Here is an 18,426-nt window from a genome sequence, read left to right on the forward strand (position 1 = left end):
TCTCACCATCTTTGCCAAATGAATAAGAAATATATTTTATTATTTGCTTAACTCAACATAAAACTGACAACTATATAACTGTAGTACAAGTGAACCCCCTTAAAGCTATATACACAACTACCAGCAAGGATTTTACAAGTTTCCTGTGGCATTTCAACAATTTATCTTTGACTATGAACTCCATATCTCAGAGGCTCTTTAGCTCCAGTGACTCAACTCAATTAAAAAAAAACATTAAGGCTTTCTCCTTCTCTCTTAACAAACTTCCATTTAAATATTTGTCTTGAGAACTTAGATTGGAGTTTTAGAAGTTACCTTTACTTAAGTCCTGAGTGGCCAGCTTAATGTGTGTTGATGCTGGAGTTTGTTGTTTTTTTTGTTGTTGCTTTGAATCCAAGCAAAAGTAAGATCCTCTTGAAAGTTTCACTAGTTATCAATCATTTGTTTAGTACAAAAGAAAAATAATTTAAAGTTTTAAATCGGGATTTCAGGCTAAATGACACACCGACTTAAAACAGTAGCAACATATAGACATCAGTTTTTCTCAGTACAATAAAGGAAGAAGGAAAATTTCAATCCAAAAGCAGGACATTTTAATCATTAAACCAGTCATAGTTATAACATTACAGACATTAAAACATTCCTCTGTACTGTGGTTGCCCACATTACAAGAATAACCATAGTCACGACCATAGTCACAACCACAAGATCTAAACACTGTTAAAAACGTTAAAAAAAACATGACCCTGTGGAACCCCGCCGAGTGCCGTGACACCTTTGAATACTTTCCAAGCAATGCCTGCTTTTTCCAGTGGAATGATGTCTCACACGCACATACCTGCTGTAACATGAGAAAACACACTGGCAGGGTGGGGTTAATGAAATAATTACTACTAAACACTGCATTATACCATGTTATACAGCCTGTTTGAACTTTCAGCTGTCACGTTGCTGCTGTTAGCATCTCTATAATACAACTACGATTGCACTGTTTTTTGTCTTTAGTCTGATTGCACATTCTTCCCCACATCTATAGAAAATAAAAAATATTAACATCTCCTGTACATAAAATCTGGAACTGTGTGAAAAGAGAAGCTTGTACCACAAACGAAATGAACATAAGTGATCTTTTCTTTACAGACAAATCAATAATTTAAAAGCAAATTTGAATCAAGGAGTAAATTACACAGGGTTAAAGTATTTTTCATATAACACAGGTGTGATTTAAACAATTTCTTTGAATATACATTTTTATTTCTTTTGTAATATATATTTTTTTTAAGACACAACACCATCCTGTCCAGAACGGGTCTGAAAATGAACGGTAAGTACTTATTTAATGGGAAAACATTATGCAAGTAACATCTCTCTGGAAACCGATGAAGTTTAAAAAAAAACAACAACGGAGAAGAAAAACAGGCAGGATTCCCATAAACCTTGTAAAAAACAATCAACTAAAAGTGAATAATTCAATATTCCTCGATTATTCATCATATATTGTCTAATAATCTAAATTGCAAGGTTCACAAACGGCACTACATGCTGCATGTGGTAAAGACTACCAGCAATAAATGGATTTTTATAATAGCTTGTTATGCTTATATTTTATTACCTTGTTTAAGGAGCTATGAAGATGCATTTGGTTTATATGAATATCTCTAAATGTCAACAGTATTTATCAGATGGTGTTTGATAGGTCGGTTGGAAAATTAAACCAATTATATTAAAAAATACATATATTGAATGTTGGCATGCAAATAGCTTTGCAGGACATGATTGAAATGTCTAGCTCTTTGTCAAAAATGTATTTTAACTTAGAACAGACAGCAAGTTAAGTTTTTAGGACCACTGAGAACATATGGTCTTATAACCGATGATTGTTCCAGTCTGAGAAATAAATTCTCCAATATGCTTTAAGAACTCCTTAAAATCTGTCATAGGACATATTTTGTATTCTTATTCTTTAATTTCAACAAAAAAAATGTAAAAAAAAAAAAAAAAAAAAAACTCCAGGGTGAACAGCTTGGTAAAATTGACGATTGGATAGAATGGAAATTGTCATTTATTTATGCCACATAAAGGTTTTATTAGGTGAATGTGGCTTGATTCATTGCACTTTGAATCTGCCAAAATGAGCCGCTGATGAAAAATATGAGCGAGAGAGGGAGAGAGAAAGAGAGAGAGATACGTTGGAAAATGTGCTGAGAAAAAGAAAAAAAAAGAGGATATCAAATCTTAAACGGCATCTGGAAAAGTTTTACTGCAATTCCTCTGACTTCTTGCTCCCCTTAAATTTTCAGGAATTGTAATAAATACATATTTTCCTAACCTGAACCATTTTAATTCAAACTAAAGGTTTTATGGCTGCATTATATCATAAACATTCATTAAACCGTATTTAAGCAAACAAATAAGCAAAGAGTCCAAGACAGAAAACACTTTATCGTGATACATATGGATCTTCAAACCCTCCGCTAAGCAAACATAAGAGACCAGAAGAAAAGTTAAAGTTTAACAAAGAAATCAGAGTTTCTCTAAATATTCCTTTGCAAGATAAATCTGATTAGAAATAATGCAATAGATCTAAAACAGCCACTGATAATGTCTGAAGAACTGTGCAATGTGCTTCCTGTAAAAGAAACCTACAACACAAGATTCTCTTATGTCTTTAGATACATCCTCTCCATGCTGCTTATCAATTAATGAAATGTTAACATTCAAATCTATACAAACTCCCTATGCCACTTTTGCTGATAGTGCTAACATAGACTATACAAAAGCAAAGTCTTCTGTATGTAAACGAACCATTTAAACAAAACAACTGAGCCTCTCATCCGTTCAGGAATAAAACCTTACAGCCGCATGCAGCTAGAGCCTAGAAATGACTGAGCATAACCCACACATGCATGTTTTGCAGTTATAAACAAACCTGTTTCGGTCATTTCCATGGCCAAAACAAACAAACAGAAAATCCTTTCCATTCCTGAGGGCTCGGTACACGTTGAGGTTGAAGTTGCAGGAGTTTCATTCATTTGAGATCTCCTCTGTCTGCTTGTTGCTATGTAACTAATAAACAGACAAACATCAGCAAGCTTGGTAATTCATCTTAATTGCTTCTTGCGTAACAAGCAGTCCTCGCACTACAAATTAGCCCCGTAGCAACGATCACTGCACCGTTCCGCTTAGTGACACCATGTGTTGGGCGCCTGCCACGGCCAGTTGAGAAGCAGCACATGACGTCTTATCACTAGAGCAGCCACTGAGACACCTACAGCTACCCAAAACAGCTGCAGAGACGTGACACAAACACTGAGCTTCAGAGCTATCCGATGAAGAAACTGATATTTAGGTCCCGCTTTGACCCCCTGCAGCTTCAAAATAAGACATTGCTACATTTACAAAGTGCTCATAATGCTTCTTCACCGACGTGCAAATTCCTCAGCTTCATGTGAGGGCAGAAGTGGAAATTTATCACCAGACCTGTTGGGGAAAAAGATGAAGAACAAGTTTAAAAAAAAGATTCCAATCTTCATCCGAACACATTATTTACAGGCAGAAGAATTCGGACCCCTTGAATTGTTTTCACGTTTTATTGTCAAACAACAAATTTCTGCAAATTTAGTTTCACAAGGCAAATTTATTTAAGTTAAGATTAAATAAGAAAGACTTTATTGATCTCACAGTGGAGAAATTCACTTGTCACATCGGCTCAGTAGTCAAAAAGAAGGTGCCAAAAGGAGAAAAATATATATACAGTGCGTCCACATATGTATATATAACAGCTGAAGTCTCTTATTTAAAAGGATTATTGCACCGAGTATTTAATGGGTATTTATATAAATGGCGCACTGCTCTGACCACTAGACCAGGGGTAACCAATTAGAAATCAGCGGGGTCCGAATAAAGAAAATCACCAACCAGTAAAGGTCTGGAGACTTTTTTTATTATAATCTGTTACTTTAAACAGAATTTAACACTGAAATAAAATGAGTTTTTTATGCATCCATGTTATACATTGAATTTTTAAATAAAAAATATTAAAAAGAAATAGAATATTTTTCCATTTTAAAAATTTTAAGTATTTTTTGAAGTAGAAAACAATTGTTTAGTTTAGTATATAGACAATTTCCTGATTCACATATTTTATAAAACACCTGAACTGCCTGTTTTTGTTTTCTTTCTTTTTTTATGGCTTAATGAGAGCAGTGGGCTTTAGGCTGCCCTGCAAGGCTTTAAACCTGGGTTTAAATGGCGACAAAGCCATTCTCAAGCACATATCAAGGTGCTCATTCTGAGCCTGGATCAATATTTATTTTTGATTATGTTCATGGTGGAGAATCCTGCTTCACAGAAGTAGGTGAGCCAAAAATACTCAAAATATTCAGGGTCATCTTTGAGCACACCATTTCACTTTTCTGTCACCAGTTCACAGCGCTTCTTCCAGCAGTCTACACTTTCTTACCCACCGCCTGGCTGGCCACAGGTTTGCGTGTTTTGTCTAAAAGGAGCTAGCGGCAACAGCCCAGACTGACACAGCTCATTGGCTTATTTACGTCACGTGTAGCCTGATCCAGGGCTTTACCATACAAACAGGAGAAGAGGGGCTAGTGACATTAGACACTGCCGTCAGATAACATGAGGTAATTTATAAATGTTTTAAATCAGTGGGGGAGTCCGAAATAGCCAGCAGGTGTGTCCGGATCCGGACCGCGGTCCGCTAATCCGTGACCTCTGCACTAGGCCAACACTTTCCAACTTGATGACCCCAAAGTATATCCCAGTATATCCCAGGGCGGTGAGGAGGTGGACACCAAAGGCTGCTGAGGCATTGCTTTGAGTCGACAGACTGGGATGTGCTATGTGAGCCACATGGGGAGGACATTGATGGGATGACCAACTGCGTTACGGATTACATCAGGACCCCACCTTACCAGCATGGACCGTCCAGTGCTTCTCCAATAACAAGCCCTGGATTACGCGTCACCTGAAGGAACTTCTAAACAAGAAGAAGGAGGCTTTCAGGTCTGGACACAGAGAGGAGCTGAGTAGAGGGTAGTATCAACCCATAGACATGCTGAGGATGTCCAAGGAAACATATAGGAGGCAAAACTCCAACTAAAAAGTGTGAGAGACATGTGGACGGCAATGAAGCACATCACTGGGATGAAGGGGAAAGACAGGCAGACACCGGGGAGCCTGGATAGAGCGAACCAGAACAACCAGTTTTTCAACAGATTTAGCTCACCTCCTGTCACCCCTAAGACGACGCCAACCCCCCCACACAATGCACACTGTCCAAGCGACACCAACAGACTTAAGAAAGTCAGGAAGGCTTTCTCTGTACAGCAACCTCTGCATCACACATTGGTCAGACAGCAGAGCACTTTCTCTCACAGGCTGCGCCACTTCGCTGTCGAAGGGAAAGATACAGGAAATCCTTCCTGCCGTATGCCATCACACTGTACAATAAAAAATTAACCAACACTGTGCTGTACTCCATGATGTATTACATTATATATAATCTGTTCATTGTACCTTATTTGATTTGAAGTAATCCTTGCGTAATTAGCAAACCCAAAATGAAAAAGCAAATCACTGAGGAACTGTAATCCCAAATTAAATGTGTGATACAGCATTTGAAAACTAACACCTCCTTGTTATAAATAATGTCATATTTAAAGTTTACCATGCTGCTATATCTGCTTTAATTGTGCTCTGGTGCTCTCTGTGTCCATAAAATAAACTTGGTGGTTGAATTGTGGAGAATCTTACTGTTGCAATTTTCACGCGTTCTGAGTTGTTAGTTGTAAAAACTATAAAAAACGGTCGCCGGAGCTAAGTGGATTTTAAGAGTTTAAACTTATTTTATTTACTTGTACTTTAACCAACACTGTACATTTATACATTTTATATTTTATATACTCGCTACTTGTGATGTCATGCGCACTTTACTGCGCATGCAGGACAAATTAGTTGTGTGAATGCGCAGTAGAGGGCGCAATTACATCACAAGTAGCGAGCATGCTCTCTTTTTAACAGAAGTAAACATGAATCGTAGCCCTGGATCGCATCTAGTAATCACAGAGCCAGAGCACCATTAACAAAGCAAACTTTTCAAGGAGATCAACAAAAAAGACACTCTCTCTGCTCTCTGAATTATTGTCCACCTTGGTTGTTTTTCTCGCTGCTTCTGCGTTTCAAGACACAGAATAGTGACCTTCGTTCAGTATTAATGACGTTCAGGTTGGATGAATGCGACCTGGCCATGTTTGGTTCTATATGGGTGTATAGAGCAGGGTTGAACTAGAAGACCTGAGTGGTCTGGGAGGTTGATACATTGGCAACAACTCTGTTATGTATTGAGTTGCTGATCCATTCAGTAATTTATAGACTAACAGAATGATCTTAAGTCTATTCTCTGAGCTACAGGAAGCCAGTGGAAGGACTTCAGAACTGGGCCGATGTGCTCTACTTTCTTAGTTCTAGTGAGAACACGGGCAGCAGCGTTTTGGATCAGCTGCAGCTGCCTGAAGGACTTTTAAGGCAAACCTGTGAAGACACTGTTGCAGTAATCAATTCTACTAAAGAAAAAAGCATGAATGAGTTTTTCTAGATCCTGCTTGGATATCAGTCCATTAATCCAGGAAACGTTTTTTCATGTGATAAAAGGCTGACTTAGTAACTGCCTTCATGAGCCTCTGAAGTTTAAGGTCTGAGTCCATCATGACACCAAGATCTCAGCCATAATCAGTGGTTTCTAGATGCAGTAGCTGAAGCTGTGAGCTAATTCTGGATTTCTCCACCTTTGGTCTGATTTTTATTACCTCAGTTTTGTTTTTTTCAGTCGTAGAAAATGATGGCGCATATCCACATACTGATCTGATCAAATATCTAGAAAAAACGCTCTGATGGGTTCATAGTGACCGGGTGACATTGTGGTGTGAAGCTGGGTGTTGTCTGCAACAATATTGTTATTTGTTATAATCTGAGCTGAGGGGAGCATGTAGATGTTGAATAGGAGGGGCCCAAGAATGGATTTAGGATATTTCGTGTTATTCCAACACACAGGGAAGCACGATTATGAGGTGGAGAAAATGTGATGCATCGATTGCGATCATCCCTTTTGTTACCAAACAACTTCTCAGAACCAGGTTACGGTGCTAAATTTGGTGTTGAACACAAACTGAGAAAAAAAAAAATGAAATGCATTACATGGGGCTCTCACCTCGGTTTTATATCAAAGTGCTCTAGTCTCTGCTTCAATCTTCCTCTCTCCATGAAGCCCGTCTGGGTCAGCTGGGGCCACCGTTTGCCTCACTGCGATCTCAGGACCCCCACCATATATACCCAACAAATACTGCCACGTCTCCTCTGAGATCTGTCCGTAGTCTGCTCCTGAGACGAAAAAAAACAAACAATAATCATCTTAACTTTTCTCCTTTCCACGTTTACGTCCCAGTCAGTGAAGGAAGGTTTACCTTGCTTCAGTGTTATGTGTCCTCCTTTCATAACACCAATTTTACTATTGTCGATCGGACCAGGCGGCTCTGAGAAAACAAACAAATTATGTTTGTTTTGCTTTTTGTTTAAATGAATAACATCCACTGCTAAATATTGGTAAGTTCAGGGTTGTACCATTGTCTTTTCCCTTCACAAAGCTCTCCCACTCTCTGAACCACTGCATGCTGATACACAAGATCACTGATGGAGCCTCCTCAGCCTGAAACTCTTTGTTCAGCTACAGACAAAACTTAAATCAATTAAAGGTTCTTAGAATAGGGAGTGAGTTTAAAATGGAGCCTTTCAGGGGGTTTGGGCGAACCTTAATGAAGGTGTCGATTTCAGTTTTCCTGCGTTTCGCCAGAGCTTCTATCTCCACCTGACAGATGGCGCACATGTACAGGTGGTTGACTGCAGGCCCGCCTCCAAAACTGAAAAGACCAAAACAAATTCCTAGTGAAAGGTTAGCAAAAATTATAAAGAAAAGTTTGGTAGATCACCTTTTTTTTTTTCCCCAAATTGCAAGAAAAAAGCAAAAAACCTCCACAAACTGACTAAAATGTTTGATTAATCAAATTTCATTAAAAGAAAAAACTTAAACATTATCATTTATTTGCAATAGCAAAATAAAATTACGGGAAACAAAACATAAAATAATATATATAAAGCACCTTTCAAAAATAGATGTGCTATATGTACAACAGTGATGGGAGATTAATCCTACACAGAGTCAATGAACCTATAATTAATAATTCATGACTGCCTGTTTCACTCGGGGACAATACTTCAAACACTGGGAGTAGCTGTATGACTCAGCTACCCCTGAGCTACTATTGCTACATCTCCTTTTTCCAGCTCCTATGATAAATCAAACTATGATCACTCATGGCTTCTTTTCATTTACCTGTTGTAAAGATACTCCCAAACATTCTGAGGAACTATCACAACCAGATCATCGATGTACTGGTACTTGTTGGGTGGGATTCCTGTGAAGAGAAGATATACAGTATATTTAAATGATTATTTAAAAATGTCTTAATAAAAGAGTAGTTTTAAGAAAAAAAAACATGCAAATTACATAAAAATGCAGAAGAGTCTTTATTTTTTGGTAATGTAATGCATCTAGAGCGAAGTGGGACTTGTTGGACTCATGGAATATCAGAAATGCATGTTATGTATAATTATGTGGAAGAGGTTTTTACAGATTTGGAGGTTTCTAGAGCACCTAATGGCGTCAGCACTCAAGATGAAGGTTAGATTGTCTGCTCATGGTCAGACATATTGTTTATGATATTGCGAGTTTATACAAAGAGTGGATTTCCTATGTCTTTCTAGTAGCTCTTACAAGCAACAATGGCAAAAAAAAGGAAAAATCAAAGTCAAGGTTTTTGCTCAGAAAGTTTACTGAAAAAAGAAAATGTAATAATAATTATTTTGCAGGTTGTTTTTGGGTTGATAAAGATCTAGAAACGTCCTGATGGTAATGAATGGAGATGGGCGTGTTGAAATCCTTTTACACAGTTAAAAACAACCATCTCTCCAAGATGTTACTTGACTGCAGTTTGACATTTAAGTAGATTTTACCTTCAGTTTTAGGTTCAAGACTCCTGTTTTTATAACTGGAGTCCCTCAGGGCTCACTAGTAGGTCCACCTTCAGTTAGAATCCATACCAATGATTTTATTTCATTAATGCAAAATCTATGATAACTTAATGTGAACAGATGCAGTTGAAGGAAGGATAAACATTATGACAAATGCTTAAAATAATAAACAGCTGAAATATGCATAAAAAAAAGTTCCCTTTGTTTTACTTTAGCAGCTTTGATGCATTTTCATTTATCCATTACTGTATTCATATTAATGCTGTTTTAATTCATAATGCTGAATTCCAATTAAATCAGTTACAAAGGCTACCAATTAAATCCAGCAAATTTTAAAGCTACATTTTATACAGTTGCTAATTGGATAATTAAACATTTCTACCTCTATAAAATAATTGAAGATACAACTAGTTACTTAAGAAACCAGTAAGAGATCTGATTCAACTAAAAACTAAAATAACTTTAGTGGGCCTGAGTTGAAGGGTGAACTGGGGGCCTTAAAAGTATTTTGGAATAACCCTGTGCCCCATATGATCAATGATGTGTGAAGTTGTTTCTTTCGAATACATAACTAAATGGAACCTCAATGGATAACAAACCAGGGACTCATCTTGCTGTTCAGATTTAAGTAGCAAAATCCTCTGAAAATTGCTCTTTTGTTCCTACTTTTGGGATACAGTGATCTAAATATTTTTTTTTTTTAGAAAATCTCAGCATTTTTGTGATATTTTGCTGCAGTATCCCACTTGGAGTTTTCAGTTGTTTTTATTTTTAATTACCGGTACCTAAAAGTTTTTTTTTTGTTTGAATAGCATCAGTTTTTTTTAACAACTGTTTTTATTTTCTTGACTTTTAACAGTTCTAACTGTTGTATTATACTATCTTACTGTAGACATTGTATATTATTTCATTTTATTTATTTTTTATGAAACTGAACAGCACTTTTTTTTTTTTTTACCTGGGAGTGTAAAACAGTCAAATAAAGTTTAACTGAATGATTGGTTGATATCAACACCAGAACCATTAGAATCCTCTCTTGCACTTATTTCCACAATCAGAGAGCTTCACTATGGGAAGTATCACTGGCCCTCATGTGAACTCTCTATAAAGGAGGCTCATATATGTTCTCCTTCAGATGTAGGGTACAATTCTGGTCCCAAAGTAAAAAACACAGTTGCCACACACCTCCATGCTGACAAAGGAAGGTGTGATTGCTGATTGGACCTGGCTCAGCAAAAGTGTTGAACTTGTTCAGCCATTCCCTAGAGATGTAAAACTGCAGCAGGCTGGGTTCCTTCATGCTGGCCAAAGCCACCACCTTCTGTCTCTCTCGCACAGAGTCCTCACTGCTCTTTCTGCAATATGGCAAGAAACATTTATTTTGAAAAATATTTTTTTAACCATTTGGTGGAGAAAAAATGTTTGTCTTAATTAAACTCACCTATAGAAAAGCACATAGGCCTCTGCATTCTGAACCACCGTCTCATGCACCTCAGTCACATACTGATCGTCAAACTCGTACCACTGGCCATTGATCACATTCTGACAGTAAGCTATATAATGTCCACCTGCATTAAGAAAAAAGAATGAAAAGATGTCAGTAAAAGCTTCACATTACAAAGAACAGATTTATAAGAAAAATAAATAATCAAAGAAAACAGGAATTCCTCTCATACTTCCTGCTGTGCCATGGTGACAAATGACCGACAGCAGGTCATACGTGGTGACTTGAGACGGGCTGTCTTTGGCCAGGAAGGGCTGCATGTCGAGGCCCTCCAAAGGGAAGGAGACATGGCTGCTGATCTTAAACGAATACATGACTTCGTGACGAAAACGTTTCAGGTGAATGCAGAGAATCTAGGAAACAAACAAAAGCAATCAAACTAACAGCTGAACTTTAAACAAATTATATAAAAAATAAAGACAACTATTACCTCTGGAAGTTTCAGCACTTTGCAGTATTTGACACCATTTCGCAATCTGCCAGCAAAAAATAAGATATATAGTCATTACAAAGTCTAATTAAGCTACACAGACTTCTAGCATCTACTTACTTTTTACATCTCTCGCAGCTATACATGTTGTCTCCTGTAGAAAAATAAACAAAACAAAAAATATGTAGCTCACACTTGTAACAATAAAGCATCAGTGGAAAAAGTAAGATTTTAAGTACCTTTGAGCTCATCAGCAGCAAAAAAGGCAGCGAGGCAGTCTTCGAGCGTAACCATGGGACCCCAAAACCAGCTTGGAATGCAGGAAACCACAAACCTGTTCAAAAGAAAAACCCAATGATTATCATCCATGGGAGGTTATGGCAAGCATGCAACACATCCCACTTTTCATTTATAATGTTTTGTGCGTAATTATGGAGTGGACGGATGTAAATAAAAAAAAATAAATAAATACAAAACAACTGAAAGAAGTTGTTTCCATTTGTACTCAGATGCTTCAAGTGTCTAAGCCTCCATTTTAAGACTTGCCATGGATTTTGGTCTGAACTTTGACTAGGCCACTAGAGCACACATATGTTTTAATCCAAACCCCTTTAAATGTTGAATAAGTCTTTGAAAACATTCAACAAAGAAAGACCCAATCTAGAAGATTTGCTGAACTTATTTTCCTTAAATCTGGATTATTGAGATGCATCAGGACATTTAATCAAACCCCTTTCATTGCATCTGAAAGTGTAGGTTTAGGATCCTGCTGCACTATCAAGGAACCTGAGCAGTTAGGAAAAATGACTCAATTAAAATTTGTTTTTTGATTAAAGGTTATTAAAAACGCAACATAGTCTGTGTTTCTGTCTCTGAAAAAAATTAATAATGTAAGTTTTACTATAGTTTACTTAAAACAGAAGTATACATCCTTTTAAGTTTAGCTGTTCTGTTCTCAAAGGTTTGTCTGAGGACATTATTGAAAAAAAGTAAACATTATAAGGATAAATAAAAAGTGAAGAAAACTGTTAGGACTCTTGAAGGATCCCAACACATCTTTCCCATGGGAAAACATGGTGACGGCTGTATTATGCTGTGAGGACAAGTTTTTCCATAGGAACAGAGACTGTGATCAAGTGGTTGAGAGAAATAGAGCAAAACTGGATGAAAATCTCTCAGAGGCCACAAAAGACTGTGGTAAAACCAAGCAATGAACCTACACATTCCAGCTGAGCTACATTTGAAAATAAATAGCTAAATAAATACCTAAATAAATACCTAAAGGTGAGGTACATTTGTATGACGGAGTATTAGGGCCAGGCTAGAGATTTCTTTTTTTTTTTTTTTTATAACAGAATAAATTTGCAATATTATGAGAATAAAGTCGTAATATTACAAGAATAAAATCGTAACATTTCAAGAATAAAGTCACAACATTTAGAGAATAAAGTCCTAATATGCTGCGAGTTTATTCTCTTTATTCTCTAATGTTGCGACTTTATTCTCGTGATGTTGCGACTTTATTCTCGTGATGTTGCGACTTTATTCTCGTGATGTTGCGACTTTATTCTCGTGATGTTGCGACTTTATTCTCATTGCGACTTTATTCTCGTAATGTTGCGACTTTATTCTCATTGCGACTTTATTCTCGTAATGTTGCGACTTTATTCTCGTTGCGACTTTATTCTCGACTTTTTGCCTCTACCTCACATGCTTCACAAGTAAAAAAAAAAAACTATGAAATGACGGTTAATAAAACAAACCAATCGCTATGGAATTGACTTCAGCTGCTTTAAAGTGTGCAATGAAAAAAAACAAAACAAAACAACAACACTCATTCCAATGGCAGGATCTTGCTGTAACGGAGCCTGGCACTCAGAAGCAGAATAAGGCTTCTGTGGGTTGGTCTAAATATACATTTTTCGCAGAAGCTGACCAATCATTATTAAGGCCTTGTTTCTTTTAACTAGCAGCCAAGGCTTCAACTCATTACACTGGAAGTTACAAATCATGTAGAAGGGGAGGATTCACAAAAAAGATCTAATTCAGAGCAAGAAAAAAAAAGGCTACTAATGAAAAAGGACTAAGTCACAAAGCCTCCATCATCAGATTTGCTTTTGCAGCAGGGTTTAATTTTCTACAATCTCTACTGTGTTTGACTTAAAGAAAAAAAAAATGAAAAAAGACATTAGGCTACCCACATGAAAAGTCAAGAGGCTGCTTGCCTACTGTTGCAGAAAATACACCCGCTGGTTATAGTTCTCAAATCTCTGCTTTGATCTGAATCAAAATAAAAAGCTTGGCCAACTGAAGCAGATCCAACTCGTCCCTGCATTTACCACCCAGTTAAATCTATCTGATTCTTCAGAAGTCACATTCCAGTTCTCCTAGGAAACACTGACTCAGTGTTTTTCACTGACCGCCGTATGGAGTCCATGATGTAGGAGATCCAGCCCTGCGAGCCGTAGCTGTCGGGACACACACCGGTCTTTACAGGCAGGTTCTGATGGATGGACGAGTGGAGCTTTGCCAGGTCCTCTTTGCCGGGGATCGGTAGAGAAAGGTCCTGGAAGGTTTCTACAGTGGTGGAGACCTGTAAACATCCATGCAGCTGTGTGTTTAATCATTTATCATATATATCCATATCCTCACCATTAAAAATACTGAACATGTTTGCTAAATGTGGGTTTAACACCCCCTGGTGTTTGAAGCTGCACATCTCACCCTGTCACAAGTTAAACACTGAACCAAGCTGAGGATGGAGCCGTCGAAGATGTCCGAGATTATGCTGCGATAGTGAGACTGCTTCTTCTTCCTGGAGGTGAGCAGCAGCTGAGCTGCAGGAGAAATGGTGACAGCGGTTAATTCAGAGACAAACTTGCAACCTGAAACAAAGCAGCCCCGAGTACCAAAATAAACCAACATCTCCACGGATCACACCACAGAAGGAGAAAAGATGGGCTGCAGGTTCGACAATAAAAGAAGAGACTAATCCAGTTAAAATAATTATATAAACGTAATCTTTATTTCAGCACCAAATTATATGTAATAGCATATAGGTTATTTTCACCACACCTCAAGGTGCATTATATTACATGCTTTCTATGAACCAAAAATGGAAGTTCTTAGTTTTGATCTGCAAAGTAAATAATGTTTAATCATTTCTCTACTGTTTCTACATCTCTACCGCTAACTGCTTTATAATAATATACTACAGGGGGACAAAAAAGATTTTAGTGCAAATAAAAACAACCAAGACATATTTCAAGAAGTCCTGAAAGACTCAAACATTTTGCAGGAAAAAATTTTAAGTTTTTGTTTCACTTAGACCTTTCTTAATGGAGTAGGCGGGTCCTGCAGAGCGGAGTGGGCTGGACCGGGGCGGACTGGAGGACAGTTTGGGATGCAGCTCCTGCAGCGTCCGTACAGGACTGCAGGGAGTGGACTGTGGCTGAGCCATTGATGCTTCATTGTCTGGTTCTAAAATAAAAAGCAGCACATTGGAGGTCCAAAATTTACTTTTTAGATATTCATGATTTAAAGCAGAAGAGAATAAAAAACAGCTGTTACCTGAGGCAGTGGTGTTTTCGACCTGTGCCTGTCCTGCAGCAGACGTCTGGTTGTCCTCTTGAGCTTGGACCTCGGTGTTTGCACTTAGAGCTGACGGCTCTTCCTCTCTCCTCTCCGGAGGCCCCTCCTCAGCTGCAGTGTCCACATCTGCATCCTCATCCATCTCTTGAGAGCCTCCGTGCAGGGGAGAACCGGACACCCTCTTTTCCTTCAACCTCTCCTTCTCAGAGATAACCGTCCCCGAGCCCACACCCACAGATGGGGACCGAAACCCATCGCACTCGTCCTGCAAGAGAAGCTCCCCCTCCCCCAGTCCTCCCCCCTCTCCCCGGTCGCTACTAGAACCAGAGTCACAGGACAGGAATTCGTCCTCGGAGGGCGAACGGTCTCCATCCCGCCGTTCTTCTCCGTCACTCCCCTCCCTGCTCATGCTGCACTCTGTCAGCGGCTCCTTCAGCTCCTCGTGCAACTGGTCCATCAGACAGCGCAGGAATTCCTGGGTGTCCTGGAGAGAAAGAAAACATTAGAATGACAACTGCAGCTTCTTTAACAGATGCCGGGCCATTTCTACAAGATATTAAAGAAATATTCATAAGCATCCTTTCTGCAACAAGAAAATATTTTGTCTCTTTTTCCATTTTAAGCTTTTTTGGCTTAATTGATAAAAGAATTCAATAGCAGCTTCTGAGCTAATCATAGGAAGAAACTGATAATTTGGCTTGACAAAACCTACTAACTGACCTGTTACCTCTAATTATTTAGTTGAATACCGTGACCATGTGGCTATGAAGCAGGTCTACAGCTAAGTTCTGCCCTCTGAAAGCTTTAAGTAAGGGAAAAGGAACATCTGTGCTTTTGAGATGACTTTACCATGTAGAGGAGCGCTGCAGAGGAGGGGGTTCAGTCTTCATCCTGAACACCTCAAACTTTAGGTTCAACTATAAATTGATACCTTCCAACTTGAGCTAACTTAACTGTAAACTACAGGTTTATCAGCCATCAGAGAGAAGGAAATTAATATGGTCCAAAAGAAGAAATAATTGAGACATTTCTACATAGTTTTATATCAAAACTGCATTGTGCAACTTAAACTTTTCAGATTTCTTTGTCAATTTTAGGCATTTGAATACACCACCATATATTTTCAGAAACCAAAACAATGCCTGAGACTTCAACAAATTACCTTAAATAAAAGAAAACTCAAGGTTAATGTGCTTTCATAAGAGACATAAAGCAACAATTCTTAAGAAACAAGTTTGCAGTTTTAACTGGATTTCTCCAAATAAGATGGATCAGCCTAAGACAACAAGAATTTGTTTTAACTTGCTTCAGTCGTCTACTTCTTTCATGCCATGTTAATGACAGATCTGACACAGTAGTGAGTCCCGCCTGAAGGTGCAAACTGCCTGTAGTTCATAAAAATGTCTTTCTGTAAGAACTTCAGGTTTAAATCTGGGTTTTCAGTTTTAAAAAGATGTTTGAATTTACCAGCATTTCCTCTGAAAGAGAGTAATATAACATAATAAGGATGTTAGTCGTTTCTTTGTTGCTTTCAGACATTAATAGCTCCACTCAGTTTTAGCTGATAGCCATCTTGGTTTGGAATTACTCTATAGAAGTAAATCCTTTAGTAGCCAAAAAAAAAAATGATTTAAGGCCTTATCTAAACTTTACCTTTGTTTCTTAAACTGTTTATTGTGCATGACAGGATTGGAGTCGTGCACGCTCTCCACCTACCTACATTCCGTAGGAGTTTAAAAAACTTTAAAATGCTAGAAAAAGAACTAAAGCTTCACATCTTTGATGCCTAGATAACAGAAAAATGCTCAAAGGATTCAATCATTTTAGTTTCCTGCCGTATTGTGTGCAAAAAAAAAAAAAAAAGCATTTAGAAACTGCAGGAACTGCATTTAAAAGAAAAGGGGAAACTAATTTCCTTATAAAAACACTCCAGCCCTCCTGCTACTTAGGCAGCTTTCACAGAACCTGCATGTTTAGATTTGATAACGAATACTGAGATATAAACACAACTGTTTCATTCTAACTGATGTTCTTCTCAGCGCCTGACTGGGATTAGTCCTTTTTGATGAACACACATAAATCCAGAGAATCATCTCTTTTCCAGTTAATATTTGCAGAATGTTTCCCGTGGTTTGCAATAGAAATCAAATGTAATTACTTGCAGGGTGCTCACCTGCTGAGCATAACCTCGAAACATTGGGTTTACCAGTTTGATGCCATGGGACAGGCTGGTAGGAACAACGTAGCTGGGCCTGAAAGGGCAAAAGATACACGAGACAGATCTGAATCAAACCAAGAAAAAAATAATGACCCAAAAAAGTGAAATATTAAAAAGTTTTAAATCGTTTTATACCGTTTCTTATGCCAGAGCTCTGAGATGAGTTTCTGGTAGCTCTTACACAGCGCCGGCTTCTTATCGGTCCGCACCAATCCGCTGCAGTCCAGGAAAAACTGGGTGAGTGGAGGGCTGGTGAACAAAAAGAACGAAAAGTTAAAGTTTGGAGCTCTGATTTACAAACTAAACTAGACTAGACTCATCTCTGATAATTGGCTGAATGGATGTGAACCCACCAGTTTGACAGGGCCTGCAGAGCAGCATTCATGTAGCAGGAGTTTCCTATATTCTTCATTCCCGTCAACCCTGAAGGCAACACAGGAACCCATCAACTTATATAACTTTACAATGAACAGACAAGTAGAAGTGAAACACCTCCAAAAGGGGTTCTTCATAGCAAAACTCTTGAGTTTCTTTCTATATTGACTCTTATTGAGTTTTCTGTAAAATCTATTGGAAATAATAAACGTTATGATGATTAGAAGCTAGTTTTGCACCTCTTGGTTTAAGTTCATCTTCCTCTGATTCTGAGCCATCATCTTCTGCCACTGCAATCGGTACTGCTTTTAGAGGGTGACCTACTGAAGGGGCAGCTGCATCCTGGGCCAACAACAAATGCATGAGCGTCATGCATGTGTAAAATACATCAATAACAAAATAGAAATGAACTTTGTCAGTGTTTGCACCTGCTCTGTAGCTTTGCAGTGGTGGGGTACAGCTGGAACAGGGACCAGTGTGGGCCTCTGATCCAGAAACACCTCCCGCTCACACACATAACACCAGATCCTGAAGGTTGTCAGGTTCACCGTCAGGTTGTGTTTTTTAACCTAAAGAAAAACACCATAAAATAAAATAAAACAACCTTGTAAATTCTTGCTAAATTATTGTTCATTTTTAACGATTTACATTTATAAACACCACAAATACAAACCTTTAGGTATTTTAATTTGAATTTTAAATGACAGACAAAGAAAAATTACTGTGGCCAGTAGCTGCAAATGGTCAGCAAAGGGATGACGCACCACAAAATGCTATATGTGCTGCAGACATGTCATTGATGCAAACTCCAAAAACAAACACTTAAAATCCACTTGAATTGCGAAACGCTGCAAAAGAAAAATGCTGCAATCACAGAAAATAGAATCATGCAAACTGCCAAAGCACACATGCACTAAAAGGCAAATTCAACAGAGAAACGCTGCAAAGACAAAGTTCTGCAGGTAAAAACTAAAGAAAAATCAATCAATTAAAAATAAAATAAAAAAGCTGCAACCTTGCAATTTTGCTTGGTCAACCTCTGAGTCCAGGTGGGAACAGACCAACAGTTAGTAATTAATGACTGTCTTAAAGGAATAGTACACCCAAAACATGATTAGCCTCAATTTTCTACTCACCCCCATGCTGAACAACACTCTGGAGTACTTTTTTGATATCTCAAATGCATCTGGAGATCTGGGAGGCTTC

At 38.1% G+C, this 18,426-nt stretch overlaps 1 protein-coding gene across 2 annotated transcripts in view; it reads right to left on the reverse strand.

Annotated features, from left to right (window-relative positions):
• Positions 1–588: 588 nt before the first annotated feature.
• The window catches only part of usp20 (ubiquitin specific peptidase 20), a 20,498-nt gene continuing 2,660 nt past the window's right edge, over positions 589–18,426 (reverse strand). The window contains exons 5-25 of one of the 2 annotated variants that reach the window (XM_015382732.1): positions 17,649–17,789; positions 17,460–17,562; positions 17,199–17,268; positions 16,981–17,094; positions 16,801–16,879; positions 14,607–15,111; positions 14,367–14,516; positions 13,761–13,873; positions 13,457–13,629; positions 11,276–11,370; positions 11,157–11,190; positions 11,037–11,082; positions 10,779–10,959; positions 10,544–10,670; positions 10,288–10,457; positions 8,405–8,486; positions 7,823–7,931; positions 7,636–7,738; positions 7,479–7,547; positions 7,226–7,395; positions 589–3,480 (exon numbers count right to left, since the gene is read on the reverse strand). In XM_015382732.1, coding sequence (XP_015238218.1) covers positions 7,238–7,395; positions 7,479–7,547; positions 7,636–7,738; positions 7,823–7,931; positions 8,405–8,486; positions 10,288–10,457; positions 10,544–10,670; positions 10,779–10,959; positions 11,037–11,082; positions 11,157–11,190; positions 11,276–11,370; positions 13,457–13,629; positions 13,761–13,873; positions 14,367–14,516; positions 14,607–15,111; positions 16,801–16,879; positions 16,981–17,094; positions 17,199–17,268; positions 17,460–17,562; positions 17,649–17,789 — 2,622 coding nt within the window. In that variant the 3' untranslated portion in view covers positions 589–3,480; positions 7,226–7,237. Of the gene's footprint in view, positions 3,481–7,225; positions 7,396–7,478; positions 7,548–7,635; positions 7,739–7,822; positions 7,932–8,404; positions 8,487–10,287; positions 10,458–10,543; positions 10,671–10,778; positions 10,960–11,036; positions 11,083–11,156; positions 11,191–11,275; positions 11,371–13,456; positions 13,630–13,760; positions 13,874–14,366; positions 14,517–14,606; positions 15,112–16,785; positions 16,880–16,980; positions 17,095–17,198; positions 17,269–17,459; positions 17,563–17,648; positions 17,790–18,426 lie in introns of both variants that reach the window. The other variant, XM_015382731.1, reaches the window with a different exon arrangement.

This window comes from Cyprinodon variegatus, unplaced genomic scaffold, assembly GCF_000732505.1.
Source record: "Cyprinodon variegatus isolate N-32 unplaced genomic scaffold, C_variegatus-1.0 Scaffold264, whole genome shotgun sequence".
Taxonomy (NCBI): Eukaryota; Metazoa; Chordata; class Actinopteri; order Cyprinodontiformes; family Cyprinodontidae; genus Cyprinodon; species Cyprinodon variegatus.